General features: G+C 29.9%; 1 protein-coding gene across 5 annotated transcripts in view; it reads right to left on the reverse strand.

The window, feature by feature from the left end:
• LOC112682636 (coagulation factor XII-like) overlaps positions 1-27,216 on the reverse strand; it is a 69,960-nt gene that overhangs the window by 13,624 nt on the left and 29,120 nt on the right. For all 5 annotated transcript variants that reach the window (XM_025553300.1, XM_025553299.1, XM_025553301.1 and 2 more), the window contains one exon: positions 5,367-5,584. In XM_025553300.1, coding sequence (XP_025409085.1) covers positions 5,367-5,584 — 218 coding nt within the window. The remainder of the gene's footprint in view (positions 1-5,366; positions 5,585-27,216) is intronic.

Here is a 27,216-nt window from a genome sequence, read left to right on the forward strand (position 1 = left end):
TTTTATCTCATCCTTCAAATTATGACAGACGTTGGAGAAATGTATTCGATTTTTCCGAATTATTTGGTACGATGTAAAACGGTTCTTTCAATTTTTAATATTAGATTAAATTATATTTTATAATATATATTAAAATAGTGTGGCAACTCTTAACTCGCATACCTTGATGTAATTACATTTTTTTAACGATTTTTAAAACCAATTGCTATTTTTTTTCAATCTCGAATAATAAACCCACAGAACTTATTCAAAACACAACATTATAATATATTATGCACACCGATTTTCCGGTAGACTGACTACAAGTCAATTTGAATGAACGAAACCACATTACAAATGATTTTCATCAAATATAAAAAGCCATAGCGTATGACGCACATACTCACACACTAACACAAATCACATGTAATTGAATTTAAATCATAATAGTTTTAGTAGCGTTCGTTTAGCTCATAATAATGATTTACCTAGTGGTTTTATTCCCCCTCGAAATGTAAATGATGACTAGCAATAATTAGTAACCTTTTACTATAAACGTACACAAAACCATGCGATTCCGACCGATCGAATTTCAAGATTTCCCCATGTTCTTAGAAAAAATAAAAACAAAATTTACATTAATAATATATGCACCAAACTATTTTTCATTATATTAGAATTATAATTGTTGGAGTATATAAACCCGAATTTCTTGCAAAACACAATTAAAATAATTTGTCGAATAAGGAAATTATTATTCTGGGGTTTAATTTTGAAAATTCGAAAAATATTATATTTTAAAATTATACACTACTGTGTTTATTCTAAATTTGACAAATTCAGTTAGTTATTTCAAACAGAGCAAGAACAATAGATAATAATTGTAAAACTCAGGGGCGCAATTTCATTGAAAATACTGGGGGTGCTGAAGCCCTTCTATCTTTTTCATGTTACTCGCAAACCGCAAACTCGCAAACACTCGCAAACCGTATAATTCAACAGTTACTAAAATATTTAGTAAATATATAAATACTTCTAAATTTAAATTGTTCACTATGATTTTATATTTTTATTGTGCGTATAACGAATTACCTGTCTGTAAACACAAATGTCTTATCACATGATCACTTTTAGATTCTGTTTAAAGCGAAGGATATTATGGTTTTATAATGATGTTTGTATTTTATTTGTTAAACACTTTTTCGGATAGAAATATTGGTCCAAAAGTTTTTTTTAAGATCTTTTTTAGATTTTAAATTGACATGCGGTGGTACTTTAGATAGGTAATATTTTTAAATCTTAATAGTTTTTCTAGACTTGAGAAAACAACTGTCCTGAAATGGTAAAAATACACTGTAAATAAGACTCGCATTTCAAATTTTAGTTATTTAACCATAATTTCAAAAGTAATAAGGCTAAAAACTTGAAACTTTTACCCTATAGCAAAGATTTTTTTTTTCGTATTGTATAAAAATTTATATATTTATACAAAAAAACTCAAAAATTATTATGTTTTTTTATACATATGAGTTATGAGTATTGAAATGTAAATTAACATACATACATTTGGGGGTGTTAATTTCGAAAATGGGGGTGCTAAGCACACCCAAGCCCCTCCCCCCCAAATTGCTCCAATGGTAAAACTCAAATGAAGAATCGCATTTTTTGGTATTGATATAAGAAAAAATAAACTTAAATGGTTTTATATCACAGATGATTGTCGAATAATATTAAACACCAACTTCAACATACATCACACTTATTTAGGTGTTAACGCTGATCTATCACTCTACCAAAAAGGCAAATCCACCATTATTCATGTCACTTATAGTTTTTGGGTAAACAATTTTTTATTCTTACAAAAATTGAACTTCTTTTAACTTGGCCTGCATACACTAAGACTTAATTTAAATTATCGATCTCAGTCGTGTTTTTTGGAACAAAACGTGTTTTTACAAAACTGTAGACGATATCCGCTTAAATAATTTCAATAAGAATGTTTGTATCTAGTTATTTCGATCCAGAATGGAATCGTATGGCGTAAGGTAGTGTTGAAATCGTAGCTAATCTTACATAATGTAAGATGTATATTATTTTGTCTTCCGTTAACTTCAGATGATTCACATGCTCTACGATTTTTCCGGATTAAAATTCAGGGATCGAATACGAAGGAGGATATAACGATTACTTCTTTGAAATGTAGGTTCACAACCAGTATACATAATATACTACTTCTGTCCTATAAATATTGCATTCGATTAGGTAACCTTTTTTTCTATCTGTTTGTCTGTTTGTACCGGAATTCGGGTTAGCACTATGTGAGCATTACTTTTCCCATAGATACACCATTTATTGAACAAACATCGTAGCAAATAATTTAATTATCTGAACCACTCCTTTCCCCCGTGACGGTCAAGGAGCACACCTATTACATTACCAACCATTTTCAGATCTTCGACCAAAAATTATATTCAACACTCTTTTAACATCTATGAATACATGACCCGTAGACTAAACTATCCAAACACAGGTTTTTTTCTACTCTCTGTGACAATAATAAAGGACGAAAAATGTGTTCACATTATGTATGCTTGCTCCCACTCAAAAGTATTATTTGAACCACGAGGTTGTTCGGGCAAAGGATACAAGATCTAACATAACCTTATAGCTCAGCCCAACTTGTTAGAGTACGGTCTAGTTTAGACCAGTCCAGTCCGGTCCTCTTGTCTAAAAAGAAAAAAATCAGTCTGGTCCGTTCGCCTTCAGTTCAATAAGATAATAATGGTCTTATTTTTATTATGATTTTACATAGTAAAATAATACGCAACACAATAATATGTTATAACTCAGATTATGTTTTGAAATAAAATAACTCGTCGCATTTATATGATTTTATTGGTGACTAAATATTTACTTAATATATAATATAGATCCAGAAATAGAATTCGAGTTAATGATTGTAAATGTTTGTGAATTGTCTTAACTGATTTGTTTTTTTTTTCCAAATTTATACTGTATACATTGTGAACAATAATAGTTTGATCAAATCATTTAATAATTATATGGTTTTATATTTTATTTTGAACATTTTATGTCTTAATGTAGACAGTCAATTTAGTCAGTTTTAAAATTTGGTGTTACATTAAGAAAAAATGTAATTATATATTACTAGGGGACACTGTCCCTGATCGCTATACTCGCAAGTTTTGATACTATTTTTCGCTAATATGCATAATATTATGCTCTATTTTGTATTTATCATAAATCTCATTTATATTAAATGAAAAATTTTTAATTTATGTGGATCTATAAGAAAAATAATCTACTATTTTGTTTCATATTAATATATTAAATAGTGATGGATAGAATTCTGATATTTTAAATCGAACCGAACTTTAAATTATTTTTTAGAACTCAAACTGAACCGAACCTTCATATTTTCTACCGAACCGAATCAAATCGAACCTATTATGATTTTAAGTCGAACCCGAACTCGAACTCAATACTTTTTATCATGTACATTGTACCTACCTACAAATGAAATCAACCATAATTATTAATAACTATTGTACTTTAAGTTTTCGTATTATCTATTCTAAATTTTAACATTTAATTCTAAATAATTGTATTATTTACAATACATTTAAATTTTAGATAATTTCTTATTATTATTATTATTTTTCAAAACCAGTATTGTGCTCTCTCGTGTTGTCTTGTAGCTTATAAAATTTTCATTGAGTATTGAGTATTGAGTGTAATATGACAATGCAATCAATACATTTTAATAACATATAAAAAAAAAATAGTAATAATAACTATAATTCACAAATATAAATTGATTATTAGAATTTATAATATATTTATAATATATTTTATATATTTTAATATATAATGTATGAAGTAAGTTGTAAACATGTATTTATTAACACTACAGTCGCGGTATCGGAATATTAACATGAATTTACCCAAAATAGGTTTAACCTCCATAATAAATATGATAAAAACAAAAATAGCTTATTTATGAATGTAGAAACACTACCTCTATTGGCAATAAACTACTTAAAAATCCAAAGAATGAAAACATTCAAAATTAATGTATTTTTCATGAATTACTTGGACTGTTTTTATTTTATTTTCCAAAAAATGAATACATTTTTTAATCTGTATTAATTAAAAAAATCGCAAAACGCTATTGTTAGAAATATAACGGATAAAACTAGTTTTCCCATTCATGATATCGTTGTTAAAACGCTTATAATTTTTACTTTATTTGTTTTACACCCACCATGAGACTATACTTGCCTTTACTTTTTTTCGCATCGCGATATTTTCAATAATTCTACATGGATAACATCGAAAAAAATTCGGAAAAATAAATAATGATATTGTTATTCAACACTGGACATTGAACGAATTAAATAAATTTACGCAGTTTGGTTAACTACAGTACTCCTTGACAATATGTAAACACTAGATTTACGAGACTTAAAGAGACTTCACGAACTCTGTCCGGGACAAAGCGCAGTCGGAGTAGGGTCACTGTGGCTCAATTATGTCCGCACGGCGGTACGTAATGTTGCAGTGTGACCGGGCTCATTCCCGTGGGCTCGTAGACTTATAAAGGAAATGATTACGTTGCAGATAACTGAAGGGAACGAGTTGGCCGACTTAAATGAGAAATGAGGGCTGAACGGTCACAATTGTTCACACAATTTTAGTAATTCAATTAGCCGTGATAGATTGCAGGCCAACCCGGCACTGTGCAATTCTTTACGCAATTACTTGAGGTTTTGCAATTCCAAGTAAACAAGATTTCGGTACGCCACATCTGCACACCTCCTAACGGTCAGATGCAACCTCCCAGTTGCCACTAGGACAGCAACGGCGTACGCGTAGTACATATTCATGTTCCGGTCTCGGCAATGAGCGCTTACTGCGCCGTCCCGTCCTACAGTAATAGGATTCCATTAACACGTTCCCGTTTTCGAGCGCCCGAATTCGATTTGTACCAACCGCCGGGCACTTATTCGAGATTTGCTGCAGGACGCGACGCGTATACCGTGATTTCCAAGTTAACACGCTGTAAATCTGGCCACGTTCGAGGATGTTCACGCGTAACGGTCTGTCCGCGAACTACCCGAAGCCATGACCCCCCCCTCTTGGACGGCTAACCTAACCCAGGATGGTGATTGAACGTCACCACGAACGCTGACCGCACGCCGACGTTCCGGTACGTTTCCGGCGGGCAAGCGATACTGCTTTTCCGAGGCTTTTGTACGTTCGACGACGCGCTACAACCTTCGGCCCTACCCGTTCGGTGCAGCGTAAGGCGCGCGTGCGCGTTCCGAGGGCCGAGTGGGACGATTGAAAGCGCGTGCAGTACTTACCGGCGGCGGACGGCAAACAGACGGGACGCACGGTCTTGCTGGCAAAGACCGGCCGGTCGAGTCGCAGCAGTGCGATATCGTTGTCCAACAGGAACGGATGGAAATGCGAGTGGAACATCACGCGCGACACTTTCCGCACCTGGTGTTCTGTCTCGTTGTCCGCGGTCAGGTCGTAGTCACCCAGGTGTATCGTCAAGTCGTCCATCGGCGTGTTCCTTCTGCGAACATATGGCGAATTACGATAAATAACGTACGCCGTCGATCGCTCTACACGTGCGCGTGACAAGCTTTACTGTGTTACCCGGTTTCTATCCGGAAACTATCGTTAGCGCATCGCGAAAAAAAAATGTACAGCGAAAAAAGCATATTTACGCACACATAAATGTATACTCGAACTATTGATAACTATTTGGTTTCGATGAAAATCGAATAAAATAACATGATACCGAAAATGATTTTAAATGGCGATGGTGAGGCGTGCATACTAAAATATATAGATACTAGTACACTAAGCATAAACTTACGACCCTTTTTTAATTGTGAAATCAAAATCGGGTAATATACACAACCCGCCTTAACCATAGTGTACATAATCTATTTTGTGATCCACTATGTAAATCATGAATAATATGTAAATCGTTACAGTGTCTATGGCCCACGAAGTGACGTGGTATTTGAAAGAGAAAATAATTGTTATAAATATACGATTTCAAATAAGGGTTGGAATCGTATCGAAATGAATCGGTTTTGAAATCGGGACCCTTTGAATATTAAGAATCAAAACCTCGCTGGAACCCTTTTAAGAACTTATTTTAAAACCGGAACCGATACTTTTTTGTAAAGATTTATATATACATATATATCATTAGTAGGTAATAAGAACTAAACAAATATGTATATCTAAATTATTATTATTAGCATTTATAACATTCAAAAATTATCTATCTTCTAAATTCAAACGCCTAAGTAAAAAATATTTCTACGTAACAACTGATAATAATGTAATAGGAATTTTAACAAAAATAATATATACAGGGCCGACGAAAACTTTTGTGGGCCCCGGGGCTGATCAATTCTGGGCCCCTTTATTTCTACTTATTTGACTAATACTTTATTGCTATACTTAATATCTAAGTTTGATGAATTATGAATAAAAAAAAGTATAAAATATGGTATATAAAATCTTAATACTGAAGAAAATAATGTAACCGATTATTTAATAGTAATTAACGAATAATTAGGTTCAATTAAAGTATTCTCTTTCTGGCATTTTTCATAGCAAAGTCGTTAATAACAATATCCAAGTTGGTGGTATAAGCCAGTTCTTTTTCCACCAATAACACTCCTAAGCTCGATAGCCTGTTTTGATATATGGTTGCACGTAAAATATTTTCACTCTTTTTAATACAGAGAAAGAGTGTTCTGCACTTGCTACTATAACAACAATTGTGAAAAATATAAGTAAAATTTACCGTTCTCCAAATGTCGCCTAGGTAGGCCCGGGCCTATGCCTAAATATACCTCTGACAACGGACTCCCCTGTGGTCTGAACCCCGGAGCTCTAGCCTTTCTAAAATGATCAGTATAAAATCCTGTAAATGTGAAGCAGACGTTCTTATATAGTATATTCAACGAGTTTGATTGCTTTCCAACAATTAAATGCTTTTCGGAAGTGGAAGGGGTCGAAATAAATGAGGTTTTCACTGAGGAAATTATTCAGCATCTCACTGGATTGAGTTAAGGATTTAACTATTATTTTCCCAATGACCAACAGGTAAAATATAAAAATGAATTGTGGATTAAAAATCTATTTATTGTCAATACATAACATTCAGCCATATCAATAAAAGAATATGAAACTATTATTGAAATAACATCTATGAAATTCATTAACGCAAAAAAATTGAAATCAATGCCATTAGCAGAATTTTTGTGCAGTTTAAAAGATGAATATCCACAAATGTCACAAAAGACTGTTTTGGGACTTTTACCATTTGTAATCACTTATATGTATGAAATGGGGTTCTCCACCTATGTATCGATAAAAACCAAACACCGCAATAAACTTGATGCCGAAACTAATACGATAATACAACTTGCATCAATAGAGCCAAATTTTAAAAATATTTGTAAAAATAAAAAGCAATTTCATTCGTCTCATTAAAATTTATATTTCTTATTTTTAATTTCGTTATTTTCCACTTTAATAAATATGCTATGTAGTATATTATATTGACGAATAGTTTGTGCGATGACTGCAAAGCTTAACCATCATTCTCTCGTATCTGGTATCTAAGTTACTATTAACATCCAGCTAATCTGATAAAAGTCAGATAAATATCATCAGATTATTGTGCTCATATTATCGATTGATTACATTTGACAACGATTGAAAAAAAACTCAAGCGTTCTCAATTGTGTTACCAAAAATTACGTTCTCAATCGTATTTTACCGATTTTATCGATCCAACCGGGCCAGCCCGACGATTCATTCAACAAAAGAAAACCTTGCATCATTCGACAAATTTTGCTACTATTTTATTAACTATTGTTTGTGTACGTTATTGTTTTTCATATATATATAATAAATGTGTAATATTTTTTGAACGCATTCAGACAGAATTAACTTTTCTGTTTAGTTTGTAACTTTTTGAAAATACTTAACTTGATTAATTAAAAAGTTATAATATGTGTCAAATGAGATTGAAAACTTCACTTCAAAACACTTTAATCTAAATAATTTCAGCATACTAAATAATGCACATATTATTATTAATTTAACTGTGTAGCCATTAATATTGTTTTAACTCATTCCTGTGTTATCGTTTCATTAAAAAAGTTTTATTTGAAAATAAAAATTCAACAATATAAGTCTATTACTTAGTGTATACAACCACTAAAATGTTTTGTAAGAAAATATTAATTGTTTTATAATTATTTTTATAAAATAATTTTAAATTTATTTTATTTCCGTTTATATAAATTGTTAAGAAAGTGTTACAGCTTAAAATGTGAAATTTTAAGTAATAAGTCAGTCAACATTTATTTAAACTCATTACACGAAATATACTATTGGGTATGATTTATTGATTTTCTAAGTCCAGACAATAAGTTAATTTATTATTTTTTATTAGCAAATTAAGTTAAGATAAAAATAGATATATAAAAATAAAAAATGAACTGAAATATATTTGAAGTAAAAATTTGACATTTTCCAATCTGAAAAAGTTTATATATGTTTTATGTGTTATTTTTCATTTCTATTCGTTATTTTTCAAGATAAATATGAATTTGATGTAATAAAACAAATCAAACTTATTTTTGAAATAAATAAAAATGTAACAAATTGTGTTTGCTAGATCTGGGTAACTGTAGCTTTTACATCAATATCACAAATAACTTATTTAAAGGCAACATATATGTCTTATTGAGGTTTATTATGTGCATATATTAACATAATAGTCTGCATAAGTACATGTTACTCTCTGCATACATCAACTACTATATTTATAAATATATATATATATTTATATAGGTACATCAAGGGAAAAGATTTAAATCAAAACAATTTTATATGACATGGTAAAGAATTATAAAATCACAAGGCAACACGAAGGGCTTTTAATATTAAAATAGTCATATAATGTAATCATTCTGTTGAAATGAGTTTCTACAAAACATTTTGAATAATACCACCCGAGCATATACACGTGAGCGTATGCATATATTTTGGTTAAAATTATTGCGTTTATGTATTAATTTTAACTATAAAATACATTTCTTCAGACATATTTACAATACTCCAGCCGATGTTAAATTTAAGTGAAGTCTGTAATTTTAAAAGTAAATAGTAAATAATTTTCAGGCATATAAAATTCTATAGAATATGAAAACATATATTATTATAAAATGTTTTTGCTAAATAATGTTAATTTGGTTTTACAAGTTTCACATACGTAAACCTATGAATAGTGGGATAAGGAATATACACAAAGTATAATAAATTATATATATATGTATGTGTGTATACGTACGACCAACAAGATATAGTTCAAGAGAAATGTTGAGAAAATTAAAGAAATAATAAAATAATAAATATTTATTTAATATATATGATAAAATAGCATACATAATATTTTATATTATACTATTTTTCGGTATAAACTTGTTTACTTAACCCTAAATGTTTAACTTTCGAAATGTAAGTATTGAACTATATTCACAAAAAAATGCTTCAAATCGAAAAACTAGATATTATTAATTATTGATAATGATTCATAAATACTTTGCATTTAATATTTTCAACCAAATACAAGTTTAACTTTTTTTTTTCAGTTATTGCATTTACCATTAAGTATGAAATTATTATTTTAATTTATGATTTATCTTAGTACTATTTTAATTTTTTTTTTTTTTAATAATCCTTAGTGTTAGCTTGACTAATAATATTATCGTAATTTCTTGGGAAAAGTGTTGATTCCATTTACGAAGCATAAGCACATTCAAGTAGTGTACCTACCTATGGATTGAAGCTCATCATAATTACATTAAAATACATTTCAACTTAATTATTTGTTTCAATGGAACTGAAATAAATATACAGTTAATTTTAATCGTAAATTATATTTCTGTTTCAGTTTATAGTATACGTATTTGAAGAAGACAGGTTAGGTATACATGTTGTATATTTAATTTAAAAATTAACAGTCGGTAATTAAACACGGAAATAAACGAATAATTTATGTAAATTATTGATCTCATGTTCATTAGTATTATGTTTATATCTGTGTGTATTTGATCATTAAAATATTATACGCAAACCGTTCATCCATCGAAGATTATATTATATGGTTAAAAGGTATTTATTAGAGAAAGGCCAACAACAGCCTAAAAATAAGAACCCAATAATATATTTACAAGAATTATGATTTGTGATGGCACAACACACATGCAGAATTTATATTAGTATGTTTGGAGTAATGAAAAGATTGAAACCAATCTTATAAAGAAACTATTGTACCTACACGGTGAATCCGAGTAACAGGACTACACATTGAAAATGATATGTGGAACAGGATTAATAGTAGTACAGCTGTATTTAATTATGTAGAATCGTGCAAGTTTATTTTGCTATACTGAAATATTTTCATTTTGGTCGTATTCACTTTAACAGTTTAAATAAAAAGTAAAAGATGGTTGAAAATTGAAATGAACGTCCGAAGCAAATATGACCAAGAGAGTAACCAAATAAAAAGGGTGAGCACGCTGTTTATGTTAGATATAATAAAAACCTTGTACGTAACTATATATTAATGCAGTGTACCCTTGGTAAATGTAATAAGCAGGGTTGGGATTTTATAGCATTTGCATATTTCTTATGAGATGCTTAAAAAATAGCAGAGTAAGCTAAAAATGGGTTTTATGATACAGAGAACTCAAATAAAAAATTTTATTTTGCTTTTTTTTGCATATTTTGCGTTTTTTAGTTAATAATGCTTTTTTTGGATTTTTTGAGACTTTTTTGCTTTTTATCTGTGTTTTAATCAAATCGGGCATATTTTATGAAATTGTATTTTAGTAAACGTGTTTTTTGATTTTTGTTAATCGAATTTTCAAGTTACAAAATTTTAATTTTAATTTTAAATTAAATCATACATGTATAGATTAAGTAAATAGACCGATTACGCTGATGCAACTCTGTACAGTAAAAATATATTGGTAGGTAATATATAATATAATACAATAATTTCGTTTAAGTTATTTGGTTCTAATTTTTATTATCTGCTGATTTTGATCGTTCAATGAACGAGTGTAGAATTTGCTTTATACAGTCCACATTCATCTCGTGTGCTCGTATAAAATTATTAAATAATAAATTTCCTTTTTTTTTTTGTTGTTTTTATTGCATACTTTTAGAGCTTATTTAGCGATTTTTAAGGTAATATTATAGCGCATATTTATGCAATTTTAAGTGCTCTAAAATCCCAACCCTGGTAATAAGTAATAGTAATACGATATTTAAGAAAAAAATAAAATAAAATGCCAACTGGGTTCAAAATCAAAAGTATTTGTAGTGAAATAAGTTTTTCTCGGAAGTTGACTTTAAATAAAATATTGTGTTTAATATCAAAGAGATTTTTTTCATTCCGATTGCGCTACTTATCCTTTTGTTTGTATTTCAGAAAATATATCATTTCCCCCCCTTCATCAAGGCGTGTACGATGCAGAACGCAACTCACAGAGATTGAATGCGTGTTGAATGTTTGTCTTGCTTCGCTCAACACGTGGTTTACGAACACCAGTTCTATTGTTATTATTTTTAATGCCTAAATTATAAACGACAATAAAATGAAATAAAATGCGAAAAACTAAACGTTAAAGTTTCACATTTCTTCCAAGGTAAAGGAAAAATATTTTCGTGAAACAAATTTTTTTAAAAGGTCAGACAACTATGCACGCATTCTTCGTTAATTAAAGCCTTTATCTTGCGATCAACGGAAATGCAATGTTAATTAAAAATAATATGTTTCATTGTATCTTCTTTTGTGTGTGTAGAAACGGATTAAGATTTATAGACTAATTAGAAGTGTCAAAACGACGGTGGCAGTACGGTTTTTTTGTTAAAATATGCAAAAATATGCAAAACAAGCACTAATGTCGAATATGCTAAAATATGCAGTATAAAATTTGATATTTTATCAATCGAATAGAAATTTGTGGACACTCATTGACTGTATGTACTTGTTTATAATGTTGAAAATAGCAACAAGCATTTTATGCAAAATCCGGTCTTTAATTATAACTATAGTTTCAAACCATAGGCGTGCGCAGACTTTTTCCGCAGGGAGGGCCCCTTAAAAAAAGTAAACCAAATATTCTTATACTAAAAACTTCTATTATAATTAAATATTTTAAATTTTATAAATTATTTATTTAATTCAATATGCAAATATAAAAATAAATATTATTTAAACTTACACAATTTATATCTAAGAAATCCTTATTTACATATTATTATACTATTTACAATTCCATCCTTCTGTCCACGGGAGTAAGATTTTTGAATGTATCAATTACATTTTCAATTTTTATATTATATGCAAGTTCTGATTAGTCTAAATAATAACTAATAACTTTATTACATTTATTCACAAATATCAATTCTATACTATGAGATTAAAACTGACTTTACTTTATTCATGTAAAATGTAAAAATGTTTGCTATCTTGTATAGTATAGGTATACATTTATTAAAGAAAAAGCCTGAGTCCGTAGGGGGAGCCGCGGCCCACCTGGCCACCCCTGTGCGCACGCCTATGTTTCAAACTACTTAATACAATTATTATTTATTATTTTATACTAGTAGATTAACTGCGACATTTCATATTAGCCTGTTCATTTTTTTCTACAAACGCACCATTTTATTTCGTATCTTTTAACAAACAGACATTTCAAAAGAAATCAGTAGACCATTCCCATACGGACAGATTCGAACACATTTGGATATCAAAAGTGTATTGCGGTGTAATGGTAGGTCAGGCAAACAGTTAAATATGGAAAATTGATGTACAATATAAGAACGATAAAATAAAATGATAAATGTTGCCATCTGTGTTTAGGTACTTGCGGATTCAAGTTTACGTGCATAAGTTTGCAAATATACCCGTGAAATTTCCCGTGAAACCGTATAATGATTAATTATGTAAATCATAGAAGACGCTCAATAAACTATAAAAAAAAAAAGATAAATTACTAAAATATCCAATTAATAATACAAAGAACAATTTTTATAAAATTCAAAATCTATTTTTGTGATAGCGAAAATTATCATAATGTCGCAATATATCAATAGATATTCATGGTTTCTTGTATAAGATATTTAAATTTAATTTTAACAAAAGTTTTTATTTCACCAAATTGTTATACTTTACTCGAAACCGATGAAAAAAACTCAATAGCCACACTCACAATAGTATTACGGAAGATCCGTGTTACTAACCTTACAAAAATCACAACGTGGATCTTTTGGCCTCTCCCATCCACGTAAAAATATATCAAACTTCTTAACATTCATTACCGTCTTAAAAAACATATCCGGCTCAGATTTACAAAATTCCACTTTACACACCAAAATTAGTTCTGCTTCTGCCGAACTAAGACATTCAGCAAAAATATATAAAATTTAAAAAATAAAAACAAATGTCCACTTCCCCTATTCTTTGTGGACATTCATTCGCAAGATAATAACAATGATATCCACTATATAACATGTCTTTTTAATACAAAATGTATAATAGAAAAACCATACAAAAAAAGACGAGGCCCATCATAATGCCATAACTGCCAAGTATACGAACACACAAAAAACTACTTGGGTCGTGGTACTCGATACGCTAAATGTAGTGAAAACCATAAAATGAACGAGTGTATCAGGGACTGAAGTAGTCCCGCTAAATGCGCTCTATACATGTCAAACCACACCGCAAACTTCAAGGGATGCCCAGCGTTCGAATCAGTCTACAAAAGAATTGGCTCAAAGACTCTGTCAAAGCTCTTATACTCAACCTATAACCAAGTCATACGTAGAAGCTACAAGCAACCAAAATATGAACACAAAACAAATCTCTAATATGTTTTAAAATGTCGTATAAACTCTAAACTTATTAATTATTCCATTAATTTCCCTTTTTTCCTCAGTTCTAAATGTACTAATCGCAAAAGACATTATCATTTTATAATAATAATCGCACAATACCAACACCGAATAAAATAAAATCTTATCCGCTATCACCAATCACCTATTATACCATCATTACCTCTGTTTAAAATGTTCAAATTGTATTCATTACCCAAGCAATTTATATCTTAATTTTCAAAATATTACCAATATTACTTATCTTATATTATAGAAATTTTTATTAACACTATTAAAATTGTACAAATACAACAAGTACTTGTAATAGCACTTGGTGTGCTGAACATTTTAGCTTACAATAAAAAAAAAACTTTAATTTTTGATAAAACCATGAAACAACAATTACATGGTCATAATATACATATGCGTACATTATTTTTTAGCTTTTATAAACCACAGTAATTTTTATCTGTTCAAAATATTTTTATGTATCATTATTTCGGGCAATACTTTAATATGATAAGTTGGGGGGGGGAGATCTAAAATAAAACGTAGATACACCACTACAAACGATACAAAATTAAATAATTAGAATCAGTTTATGTATAAAATATCTTAGTGGGATTAACTTAAAAAAACTGTAAGTTATTGCACCTGTTAACATTTGAGAGTATACATGGAAAAATAATTATAATTAATAAAAATGAATGGATGTGAAAAATATAAAAAAAAAAAGAGAAAGTATGTCATTTTTTGCATAAAAATAAATTACTTCAAAAAATTCTTTGGTTAAATGCTGATTATCGAGGTCCAAAATATTTCAACATAATGCCATTACATAATAAAAAATAGATATATTTTATACGTATAGTACAAGTACTGGCTATTTTCGCTGCCGGATTAACAAATTTTCGTGTAAATAAAATACATTTGAAACAATTTTATTATTTCTTGTATTTCTTGTCATTACTTCTTTTATGTTATTCTATTCCAATTATATTCTTGTATTTAATGTATAATTTAATTATGTGTTAAATGTAACTCTCTACCACCATCACAACATAACAAGCGTCTCTCATACAGGAGGTAAATATTTTATTGTAATAATTCTGATGTCTTGTAAAATTATTTTATATTTTATGTTCATTACAGTCAAAAATGAAAAAAAAATAAAAAATAAAAATAAAATTACAATATTTCATATACGTGCCGAGAACGCATAATCCCATATGAATAGTCCCATATTCGTATTACGGGAATCACGGAGTTGAGAAAAACGTGAAAAAACAAAGATCAACGTGTGACAGCTGAATTATTATAATATTTAAATGCTACGTGCTACGGGGACTCTAAATTTTATTGTTTCACAAGTAAGACAATGGATTTCGATGACGATGATAATAATATTATTATTATTATTATTATGTTATTGTTATTGCATTATTATAACGAGATAAGCTAGTAAAACTTTTACAAGCTGCTGCGACCGTTTACAGGAATCAGTCTGCATATTACTATCGCAAAAAAAATGCTAATAAAAAGTATTTTTATCCGCGCTCACCGCAGTCGTTTTGCGTTTCGACGGGATTCATTTCCTCGGTACGGATGAATATCGCACACATGGCTTAAAATGATAAAACGGTACATTATGATGTACTACGATTACCAACGTTTGTTGCCAATCATGGGCGTAGACAATTTATTCTAGAAACTCCTTATTTTTAACTCGAGTTAATAGGAAAGAGAACATTTTCTCGTAAAAATAATTTATAATTAACTCCATCTTAATTTGACATTTTATTTTACAGTACATAATAAATAAAACATTCAAAATTAAATTATAAAATCAAACTTAGACGTATGTATTTTCTTGCAAAGATTCTATGACATTTTACAAAATTATAAAGATATTTAAAATATTAATTTAAAAATAAAAATAGGGACTACAAAAGTTTCTGTGGATGCTATAACCCTCATAGCCCCATGCATTCTACGCCCATGTTGCCAATACGATGCGGTTCCGATTTAAAGTGCACTAGAAACGTTTATAAAGTAAACCATACGTCGGATAGAACGTAATGATACTTGGTGTAGTCAAAAATTATGAAAATATATACAGTATTCGTATAACCATTGATTGCAAATTAAATATACTTAAATGGTTTCTGCTACAACACGAACAAATTTCTAGAAGATAACTCGGTTTCGATCGTTTTAAGTTTTTACCAGTAAAAAATTAATGGCGCTCTGTAAAATATAGATAATGAATATTTAATATTTTTAAATAATTCAATAAAATTGTTATTGTTACAAATAAAAAATTAATAACTGTATATTTTTTTTTTTAATATTTTTCCATATACGAATATACCTATATATATACAATTTATAAAATCATTAAAATTTGTAATTTTAAAAATACAAAAATTAAGAATTACTATTTTATGGCATAAAATTACTATTCCATTACTTTTAAATATTTTTGTACTATTATCTTATTTTATATTAATTTTCTTCAAGTCTGTATTATAAATTTCAATTTTTCTTATTGTTCTTTTCGATGTTTATTTTTTTATTTTTAATACTTTTAATTTGTATAAAACATTAACTTCAGATGTCTAACAATATATTAATTATTTTTTGACTAGAAAGATGTTAAGTATAAAACTGTAAGTTATAATGTTAGTGAAATTATTCTGATCCATCCTTTGTTTTAGCTTCTGAAAAATTATTAGCCATAAAGTTGACGAAAAAAGCATATCTAGGCAAAATAAAATTATAGGTATTATAGGAAAAATTATCGAAATTATCGGTTGAAATATTTTCAATTAAACATGATAAGATATTGCCGCCTTCCCTTTCCAAAGGTTCAGTTGGCTGGAAATATTTTCCCTTAACATTAGAAAATTGTACAAATCTGAAAATTCTCCTTAAAACATACAATGAAATTGAAGCCGCAGCCCACCAATTAGTAAGTTTAATTCAATCAGCTGTACACGAGTGCTCTTATACCTTTAATCAGGATTGTCACTCTAAGCACAAATTCCATATCTTACCTCCTAATACAACAATTTTAATCGCAGAAAAACGTAGGACCCGTTCCCGTTGGCCAAGATCAAGATTACCTTCCGACAAATCAGTCTTCAACAATCTATCTTACAACGTTAAAAAATAATTCAAGAATATAAAAACGATATTTTCAATACTAAATTCAAATCATTAAACACTCATTATAGATCATTGTCAAAAACCACTAAAAGTATACTAAAATTAAAAGAATATTCCTGTCCTATTAAAAAATTAGATGGGTCGCACGTACTATCAGATCTTGACAAAGCTAATCTTTTTGGAGAATATCTCTCGAGTATTTTTATACCATACCGAGATATTATTCCTAGTAGCTCACAATTAGTCAAAATTAATAACTTCCTTGATACTCCACTTTCTATGTCTCTTCCTACCAAACATGTCTCTCCAAACGAAATTGCTAATATGATTCAAAGATTAAAATCCAAAAAATTCGCAGGTCATGACTTAATAACTAATAAGATGCTAAACATCTCCCTAAAAATTATCTTGTTGACTTTCATATTCAATTCTATGTTAAGACTATCGTATTTCCCTGTCATCTGGAAAATGCACATTATTATTCTCATACATAACCAGGTAAACCCCCCAACTTAGCAACTTCTAATAGACCCATTAGTCTACTTCCTGTACTTGGAAAATTATCTGAAAAAATAATTTTAAAGAGACTAAGACCGATCGCTGAAACCCAAAATGCAATACCCAACGCCCAATTTGGATTTCGTGTAAATCATTCTACTATACAGAAAGTACACAGGCTAGTCGACAAAATTTCTTCCTCTTTTAAAAATAAACATTATTAACCGGGTGTTTTTCTAGATGAGGCTTAAGCCTTTGACAGAGTTTGGCACATAGACTTATTCTACAAAATAAAATTACTCTTCCCAGCTTCCCTTTATTTATTAATTCATTCATATCTTGAAAACAGAACCTTTAAAGTACGTCATGGTAATTATTTTTCCTCTCTTTTTCCTATCTTAGCAGGTGTTCCTCAAGAAAGTAATCTCTCTCCCGACCTTTACAATATCTTCACTTCAGATATCCCCCAAACTTTAAATACCACTCTAGCTACTTACGCTGATGATACATCAGTTTTATCCTCCAATAGCGACCCGATTGAAGCATTCACTGCCCACCAACACCACCTCGACCTTATAGGGAAGTTGTCTAAAAACTGGACAATCAAAATAAATGCTGACAAATCCGTCCATATTCCTATTATTCCCAACAAAAAAATTATTCCTACTCTATTTCTCCAAGAAGATCCTATTCCTTCCTAGACTCAAGTCAAATATCTAGGTATTATTTTAGACAAATGACTGACCTGGAATCCTCACCTCAAATCCAAAAGAAAGTTATTAAACACCAGATCCCACTTATTACGCCCTATATTAAAATCCAAACTTCCTCTTCATAATAAAATACTAATCTATAAGTCAATGCTAAGACCAATTTGGTCATACGGGTTGTGCTAAACCAATGCAACTAAAAACAATCGAAGCCTTTCAATCGATCTCACTTCGTACAATCACTTCCGCCTCATGGTTTGTTTCAAATTCCACTCTTCACAAATACTTAAATATCAAACCAGTTATTAATTTAGTTAAAACCACTACAAAAAATTCCATTCCAAATTAAATCTACACACAGACCCTTTAATCGCAAACCAGCATACTGTCTCAATCCCCTGAACCCCTCTCGCCGTCTTAAAAAACGTTGGTGTCGTGATCTTTTAGATTAAAACTACCATCTATTCACCTTTGAAACTCATCTGAAGGGTCTTATCACTGAATAGCTTCCCTGATCAACGTCTCTCAGTTAAGAAGTTTATATAATTATCATATTTATTTTAATATAGATTGTAAATTTATTTATTTTCCATAAAAAAAAAAAAGATATCGCGATTAAATTTTTTTGGGTAAAAAAACCAAGAACGAATAAATATTATAATCAAAGATCTATTTCTAACTTTGAATTATACTCTTTTTATAATTTGCTTATGTTTTGGATTTTTTCTAAACCAACCTTGGCTTAGATGAAGTATACATGTCATAATTTTAATTTACACATACTGTGAGAACACATTTATTAACAAAAAAAATGTATGATATATATTTATAAGACCATTTATTATTGTTTTTTTGAAATAGTGTATTGAAAAATATTTAAAATGACATCGACTATATTTTTTAGAGCGCAATTTAGTTGGATTTTGTTGCAAGTATAAAGATGAAACGGCAACAATCGTAGTTCTATATAAGTTCTATCTCAATCTCAGAGCTTATGTTTGGGTGTTGCAAAAAAAATCAATTATACGTAGGATTTAAACTTTCAACTGAAAACTCTGTGCTAAAACTACGATTGTCATTCTTCATTACATACACGAAACACAACTAAACGATATTACATTCGATTCTGAAAGCGCTTCCTGTAGCATTTAATCAAACTTTCTTTTGAACTCTTTCCCGCGAATATTTTTCATGAAGATTCAAACTTAAATGGCTTACTGTTAAAAACTAATTTGGTCGTGTTAGAATCAATCAAATAATTAAAACGCGCCGCAGTGCTGTCGTCGATCCATTTCGCGCACCATTAAGTTTTTTGTAAACGTATTATAAACGTAAACATTGCTATTATTACATGAAAATGATGCATATATTATTATAGCTTTGACACAAGTTCTTGAGTTTGATAAGGTTTGCATGCATTAATTCTTATATTTTCATTTAATTTTGACGGTATTTGTAGTGATAAAATCAAAAATACTGGAAAGTATACGTAGATATTAGTAGATACAACGGCGCTTTCAAAATCTTCATCGCTTTGCTAGATTTATAGATAAAATTATAATGTCTAAACCAAATCGTACGTATAATAAACAAAAACGGTAACCCATCTTAATTATGTAAATATATTATTATTCTGTGTAAACATATGTATTAGTATTTGAATTCAAAGTGCGTATTTTAGCTGATGTTAAAACGTCAACAACCTTCTCGTATTCATTATAATATCCATTAAGTCATATGGCGTTATGTCGTATGGAACTGGAAAATCAATTATGACATTATTTAAAAATTACTAATATTTCGAATTAAAGTTCATTATATTACATTAAGTAGACATTACGAATTTTTTCGACATTATATGTATTTGAGTAAAAATTAAAAGTGCAAAGGTATTACATTACTTTCGAGGATATTAATAAAGAAATAAATAACTATCAAATTGAATTGAGGTTAATCGAATTTGTAAATAAATACCTTACTGTACCTTGGTTAAATTGTCAGCTTAAAATAATTCAATCTAAATAATTTAAAACATATCGCACATAATTTAAATAGTTGACAATATTTGGATATATGAGTTATTTATTTTTTAATATTGTTACCAATAATTACACGTACATAATTATTTATTCAATAGAAAATGATTTCCATACCATTTAAATTCCTTTCATAACATTTTAAATCATATGAAATCGTATAATATTCTGAGCGAAAATGCTATGTAACATTTATGATGTAACATCATAAATTATATGGCTGGCGTTAAATTGGCTAAATAATGATAGTTATAATGACAAACATACTGGACAAAATTTTACTGAAATTTGCGATGTTTAATTAAACGTATTGTATTCACGATACGTTGAACGTGAATTTCATCGGTGGTGTAGTAAAGATATATCAGAAGACAAGCAAAAAAGTACATAATGTGCATTGTAATTCCATAACATATAATCTTCCGTATACATACATTTTTAACTACAATTTATCTATAAGAACATATTTTATTTACCTTCTTAACATTCTCCAAATAGTTCTTACAAAAAAAAATCGGAAATTCTAATTGTCTCTAGTATTTTTAATTATAAGACAAAGTAATTAATTAAAATTCAGATCTACATGATGTGAAATAAATATAATATTTACAATATTCTAGTGTAATCTAAATTGATTAAAACTGCTTAAAAATGTCTAGATGAGCAAAATTAAAATTAGCTATACCACAAATATAACATCAAGGAATATGTCTCACTTTCCATGGGATATTATAATTTACATTGGGGTTATATTTATGGTATTGCGCATTTCGTTAATGTATTGTTAAAACTAGCTATAAAATTATTCATCATTTATTGTCATAATCTAAGATTTCCAAAATATGTGAAACAATTTTGTAATCAAAAAAACAACCAGTAATGTCCATTACATTAGACTTTTTTACCAATAACTTTTCGCATAATATCATACGTAGCTCATTCACATGTATGTATTTATTTTTTTGTCATTATATTTTCTAAAATTTATTCGTAGCCGAAAACAAGAATGCTCCAAAATGTTTGAGTAAGTATACATATCAATCTAACATATTGGAAATTCAGCAAGGTCATTTTTAAAATTTTCTATAATATCTCATTGGTTTTTTAAGATATTCCTAAAATTAATAAAATTATACTTAATATAAAACGATACAATTGGGGAAACCTGGTTATTGTTGGGAGTAAAATTAGTTTCGATTATTTTTACAGAATTTGGAAAAAATAATCTAAAACTAGAAGCTTTTTTTATTTCTGTCCTTTAGCAAACTTGAAATGTTATTGGGTTATTAAAATTTGCAACTACAAACGATTAAATGAAATATAAATAATAAAGTAATATAAAATCGGTTCACCACTAAAAAAACAAAACAAAAAAATTATTTTTTCCTTGTAGCATTGATTAAATATATTTATGTTTACTTAATCAATGCCCATAATCTTTTATTTGTTTAGCTGTTAAGGTTATATGTATTTTTTTCTCATCATAAATTCAACAAAATCCATTAATGTGTAACTCGCAAATAAATATTTTCATTCATTTTTTTATTATTCATTAATCAACTGTAATTAATTTTTTTGTTAATCGCTATTTTTTTCTCTTTTAGTTTTTGCATTAGTTTTATGTATAGTTTATTTTACAATGCGCTGTGCTCGGCGAGATTATACATCTTAATGTTTCTGTAATGTTTGTGCGTATTTATATTATAATCATCATGAAAATAAAATGTGATTTCAAATTTTAGAGCAACGCTTGTTAAACATTTACCACTATAATTTACAAATAATATTTATATATATAAATACCTGTAACCTTTGTTTTTCGGTTAAAAAATTCACCGAATAGCGAACTTTATTTTTTAATTACATTATGATGCCGTGGTTTGCTGTGATTTATCATACTATATACAAGCCCGCAATGACCTGTTAAGTCATCTATGTTATACAAATTTGTGCTGCCCTCTCTCCCTCCAAATTCCAGAATCTGAGCACTGACCAAAGTTTTGTTAAAATTTAAAATGTTATAAAAATGATTTTTAGTTATTGTTTAAACGTGTTTTATAATATGTTTACAATAAATTATTATAATAATTTTTTCTGAGATTTGATTTATAAATTTATCCTAAATTTTTGGCCCTCCTTGTTTTCTGAGAACACCTTGCACACCTGGTTAGCGCGTCCCTACGATAAAATATACATATTATATATTGATAAATGGATGTTTATATTTCGCACGCGGGGGTAGGTTTAGTGCTTTACAGTCGCGGTCCACGAGCGATCGACCCGTAATCCGATCGTGGTGGTTACGGGCTGCTATATTCTCCGGACGATTTTGCAAATAGCGAAACTTTCATTAGATTTCATTAGATTGGACGTGACGCGGCGAATCGGACCCGGGCCGACGGACCCAGTTATTATCCCGGTGCAGCCGTCGCTGTGTAGGTTTCCCTTTGACGAACCGTACGTTACTATACACGGACTAGTCCGTTGACTTCACAGTTATTGTCTCGCAAAACGTTTTCCCTTACCCAATCATGTTGAAATCATGCGGAATCGTATAAATATATATATATATATATATATAACATTTTCGGAATAGTTTATGTTTATAAATGGTTATGAAGATGTAGACGATTCCGCAAAATTTGCGGAATCGTAATGTAGCCGTATGTTCTTATTATCGCTCGTGAAGAAAACACTCGTCAGTATCATCTGGCCGGTTCGTGCGAACAGCAGCAGTGCCGCAACAACCGGGGGTGCGTTGCATGTGTCAAATACACGGGCCTAACGATAAAATTGAAAAATATGTAGAAAGAAAAAATAAAACCGTTTCTCGTACGATCGTTATTAATGGGATTAAGCAAATAATTGGTTTTTTTTTTTTTGTACACATTATCGTATGTCAGAACCAAAATGAAAATAGTTTGGTTACAATTGATCAAATGTACTGTATTCCTGTAGCGTCCGAACTCGAAGTGGTAGGGCGTTTGTTTTATTTAAACGTGGGCCCCTATCGAGTGTAGTTTGCGCCACTGGCCCCGAAACCGCCGGAACGCAAGTGAACCGTTGTCGTTCTTCGCGGAGCCGAATAAGTTTTTCCGATGGGGTTTTCGGCGAAAAGTTTTGGATTTCAGATGACGCTGAGAGTGGGAAGAGGTCAATGCGATAGGGGAATTAGCCCAATTCCACCGAAGCTTTTGTTTGGTACAGTTTTGCAAAAGCTACGATTACAAGTTAAATTCCATTACCACAACAACTCACCCATCGTGCGTTCCAACCGTACCCGGTATCCGATTCTGTAATTACTGTAGAAACCGTTTCTGTCATCAATTACACGTGTGTGCAAATCATGAAATCATAAATAATAAAGAAAAACCTATTGTATATATATATTATACTATATATTTATATATTACTATATTGATTATAAATATTTATAATCAATGATATTACCTACAATAATTGTATAGTTAATTAATTAATTCCTATGTCATTGATGAATTGACGATTTATCTATATAGTACGTTAGTAGGTACTGTATTAAGTACTTATACTATTGTACATATCATATTCATTATATATATATATATACATATAAATATATGTATAATATTGTATTGATTATTTTTATATGAATTATTTTTAATTAAGTTAAATAGTATATTAAACTATAACTTGAATAGTTTTTAGGAAATAATCGAAGTCTAGACTAATATACACCATACATATTAGATGGTATAGGTACTAATAGCGCATATTTGATAAGTCAATTGAAAATACCGCTGAGCGGTGGCGGTGAAATCGATCATGCTGCGGTTTTTAAAACATCACAGCGGAAATATTTTACCGCGGCCGAATTACCGCAGCAGTGTGCGGACTCCCTTTACAATACGTGTGTACAAATTTAACGCCACCGCCACTGCCACCGCGGCAGTGTGTGGGGACCTTAATGCGATTAAAATTTATTGTTATTCATTACGCGATTTTAATGTAATCGACCGGATTCGCTCGATTCACATTAACGGTCTCAGTTCGGTCCGATCGCGATCCAGTGTCATAATCCGGTAGCACGTGATCCGATTTTTTGGCGCACACTATCGGGCGCTGTCAGGTCATGGACCAGTCACGATCGGGTCATGACCGGTCGACGCGCGATCCAGACCGCGACGGTCGCGAGCTTTTGGTTGACATCACAACAAGACAACAGCGCCTGGTGGCGACGGTGAAACGTACAAGATTTGATTGTCCGTGACCGACAATGCGAATAATTCTTGACCGTGACCCAACCGAGACCGCTTATGCGAATCTAGTCTATGGGGATGTCAACAACGACCAAGGGTATGATATTTAAAATATCGATATAAAAACCACCACCATCGATTACGATAAATATCATGATCTTAGAATCGATAAAAATCGATATTAGTACATACATCGATAAATAAAAATCTAAGAAAACCGAAAATATGCAAAAAACTACGCAGCTATACAGGAGTATGATGCAGTGTTTCTAAAACGAAAACGATATACGCAATAAGCAACGGTCTGCGTCAAAAACAAAACGAAGGCGGCCGTCGGCAGGTCGGAGTCCGGCTGTAATAAAAATGTACTAAAAGGCATACACGCGACCTTCGGCTACAGGATTATTTTTTTACACGTGATTTTATCGAAAGAAAAATAAAAACCGTCCACAATAAAACCGTGATCACTGTTTTAAACGCGGATGCCATGATTATGTACAATATCGATCGATTGGTGTCCATTACAAAAACCTTCGAACATATGCCATTACTTTGTCCAAAATTAAATGTATCGTGTCTAAAACAAGGTAAGTATTTATACTCGTTTATCAATAGTCGTTGTGATCGTATCGATTCGTGTTCAAATCATAAAACTAGGTAAGTATAAAATATATTACACAGTCAATAATTTTTTTTTTTTAATTTAAATTTTGTCTACAGGTGCTTAATACCGATAAGCATACCCTTAATTTCGCTTGTTGTAAAGTTTTCCTTATCTCAATTATTTTTCATTTCGTGTTCGCAATCAAGAAAATTCAAATACAATGCAATAAAATTAATTAAAATTCCGTAAAAGTATAAAATCTATGTCGTCAACCGGTTATTATTTGAATGATATCATGTATTCTCTACGGCAACGGTTCCCAAACTGTGCACCGTGGTGCCCTAGGGGCACCGCGACCACCACTTTCTAAGGGCACAGCGGTCTACGGTACTTAACAAAAAGTTTAAAATGTATGAAATTGTTTTTCCTTATCGTTTTTGTAAAAACTATAGCAAATAATGTAATATTTTCTATTGTATATTCGGATACTCTCATTTTAACCTTATAATATTTTTATATAATAATTATAATCGTAATAACAATAATTTTTATTTATCTTTTAAGTTTAAAAATGTATTGATCATAGAAATTATTATTTGTCCAATTAAAAAATAATAATAAATAACGTAAACAATGATAAAATGAAACATTTCGTAGCTAAAGTCCTTCAAAGATTGTAACAGAAGAAGAATAAAATAATAAATTAGAACATCCTACAAATAGAAGCGATATTGATACTCAAAACAATATCTTTGAAGATTCCTGTTATTTAATTGTTAATCATGTATGTTTGAAACACTATATTAATATGTGTTAAGAGCATGCAGCCCAGCAATAAGATCAATACGTACACTTGTGTATGACACACATTTAAGATAATATAAACTTTTGTCACGTTTTTTTTAACAATATTTTATAATACTATAGAACGTACGAAGAACTATAATTAATTATTATCACTAAATTATTGGAATTGATTTCATGTTCAATTCGAGTATTGCATTGATTTTATCAAATAAAATGTGCAGGTTATAATGCCTATTAGACTAAATTGGTCTAAATCAAATTCGATTAGCAGAGTGGTTTTTTCACATAATATGGAACCGAAGGGTGATAAAATGTTCTAAGGACTTTAATACCAGGTACCATATTACAATTCGATTCGATTCCGATGATGAATACGTACGTGCGCTCCGTTTCAAAATTATAATTGTGGTTATTTTTATATATCTTATACTTAAAAACTTAGGAGTACTGGTTATTCAAATGATTTTAATTTTTCATCAGTTATATTCATTATTAATATTTTTTTAACTTCAAGAATATTTTTCAAGGCAAACGTGAATTGCGCCCAACTAAGGGAAACAATTGTAAATTGCGCCCGGTATTTTTCAGGTATAAATTTTTATATAATAAATTTCGCCCAATAGAAATATTATTTTTATAATAGTCATTTAACTTTACCCCAGGGGCGTATTTAGGGGGGTGATTTAGGTGTTATAATTTTATGGTATTTCACCAAATCGCAAACTTACTCACGGTATAATTTGCCCTACACAAGTACTGGTCTATTAAATTTAAAAAAAAAAACCCCGTTAAATAAATCCTGGATACACCACTGCTTTACCCAGAGGACACCATGAGGAGGCGACTATCACTGTCCTCCAAAAATGGTTTTTTTGTCTTATCAATCATAGCGATAAACGTTCGGCTTATCCACCAATAAATGAACGACAGTATTTTTAAAATACACATAATAGGTAATGATGAATTCAAAGTTAATTAGATAGTAGATACTATGGGCACAATTTACTATACCTATTTTAGAACCAAAAAAATTGCGGGCACAATTTACTATAATGTTTTTACTACTTACTTAATGTGAGCGCAATTTACAAACTCCCATTTTTCATTTAAAAAAATATTAAGAGGACGCTTCACCCACATGGGTTAGCTCTGAC

Source organism: Sipha flava, unplaced genomic scaffold (assembly GCF_003268045.1).
Source record: "Sipha flava isolate LNK unplaced genomic scaffold, YSA_version1 207_pilon_pilon, whole genome shotgun sequence".
Classification (NCBI taxonomy): Eukaryota; Metazoa; Arthropoda; class Insecta; order Hemiptera; family Aphididae; genus Sipha; species Sipha flava.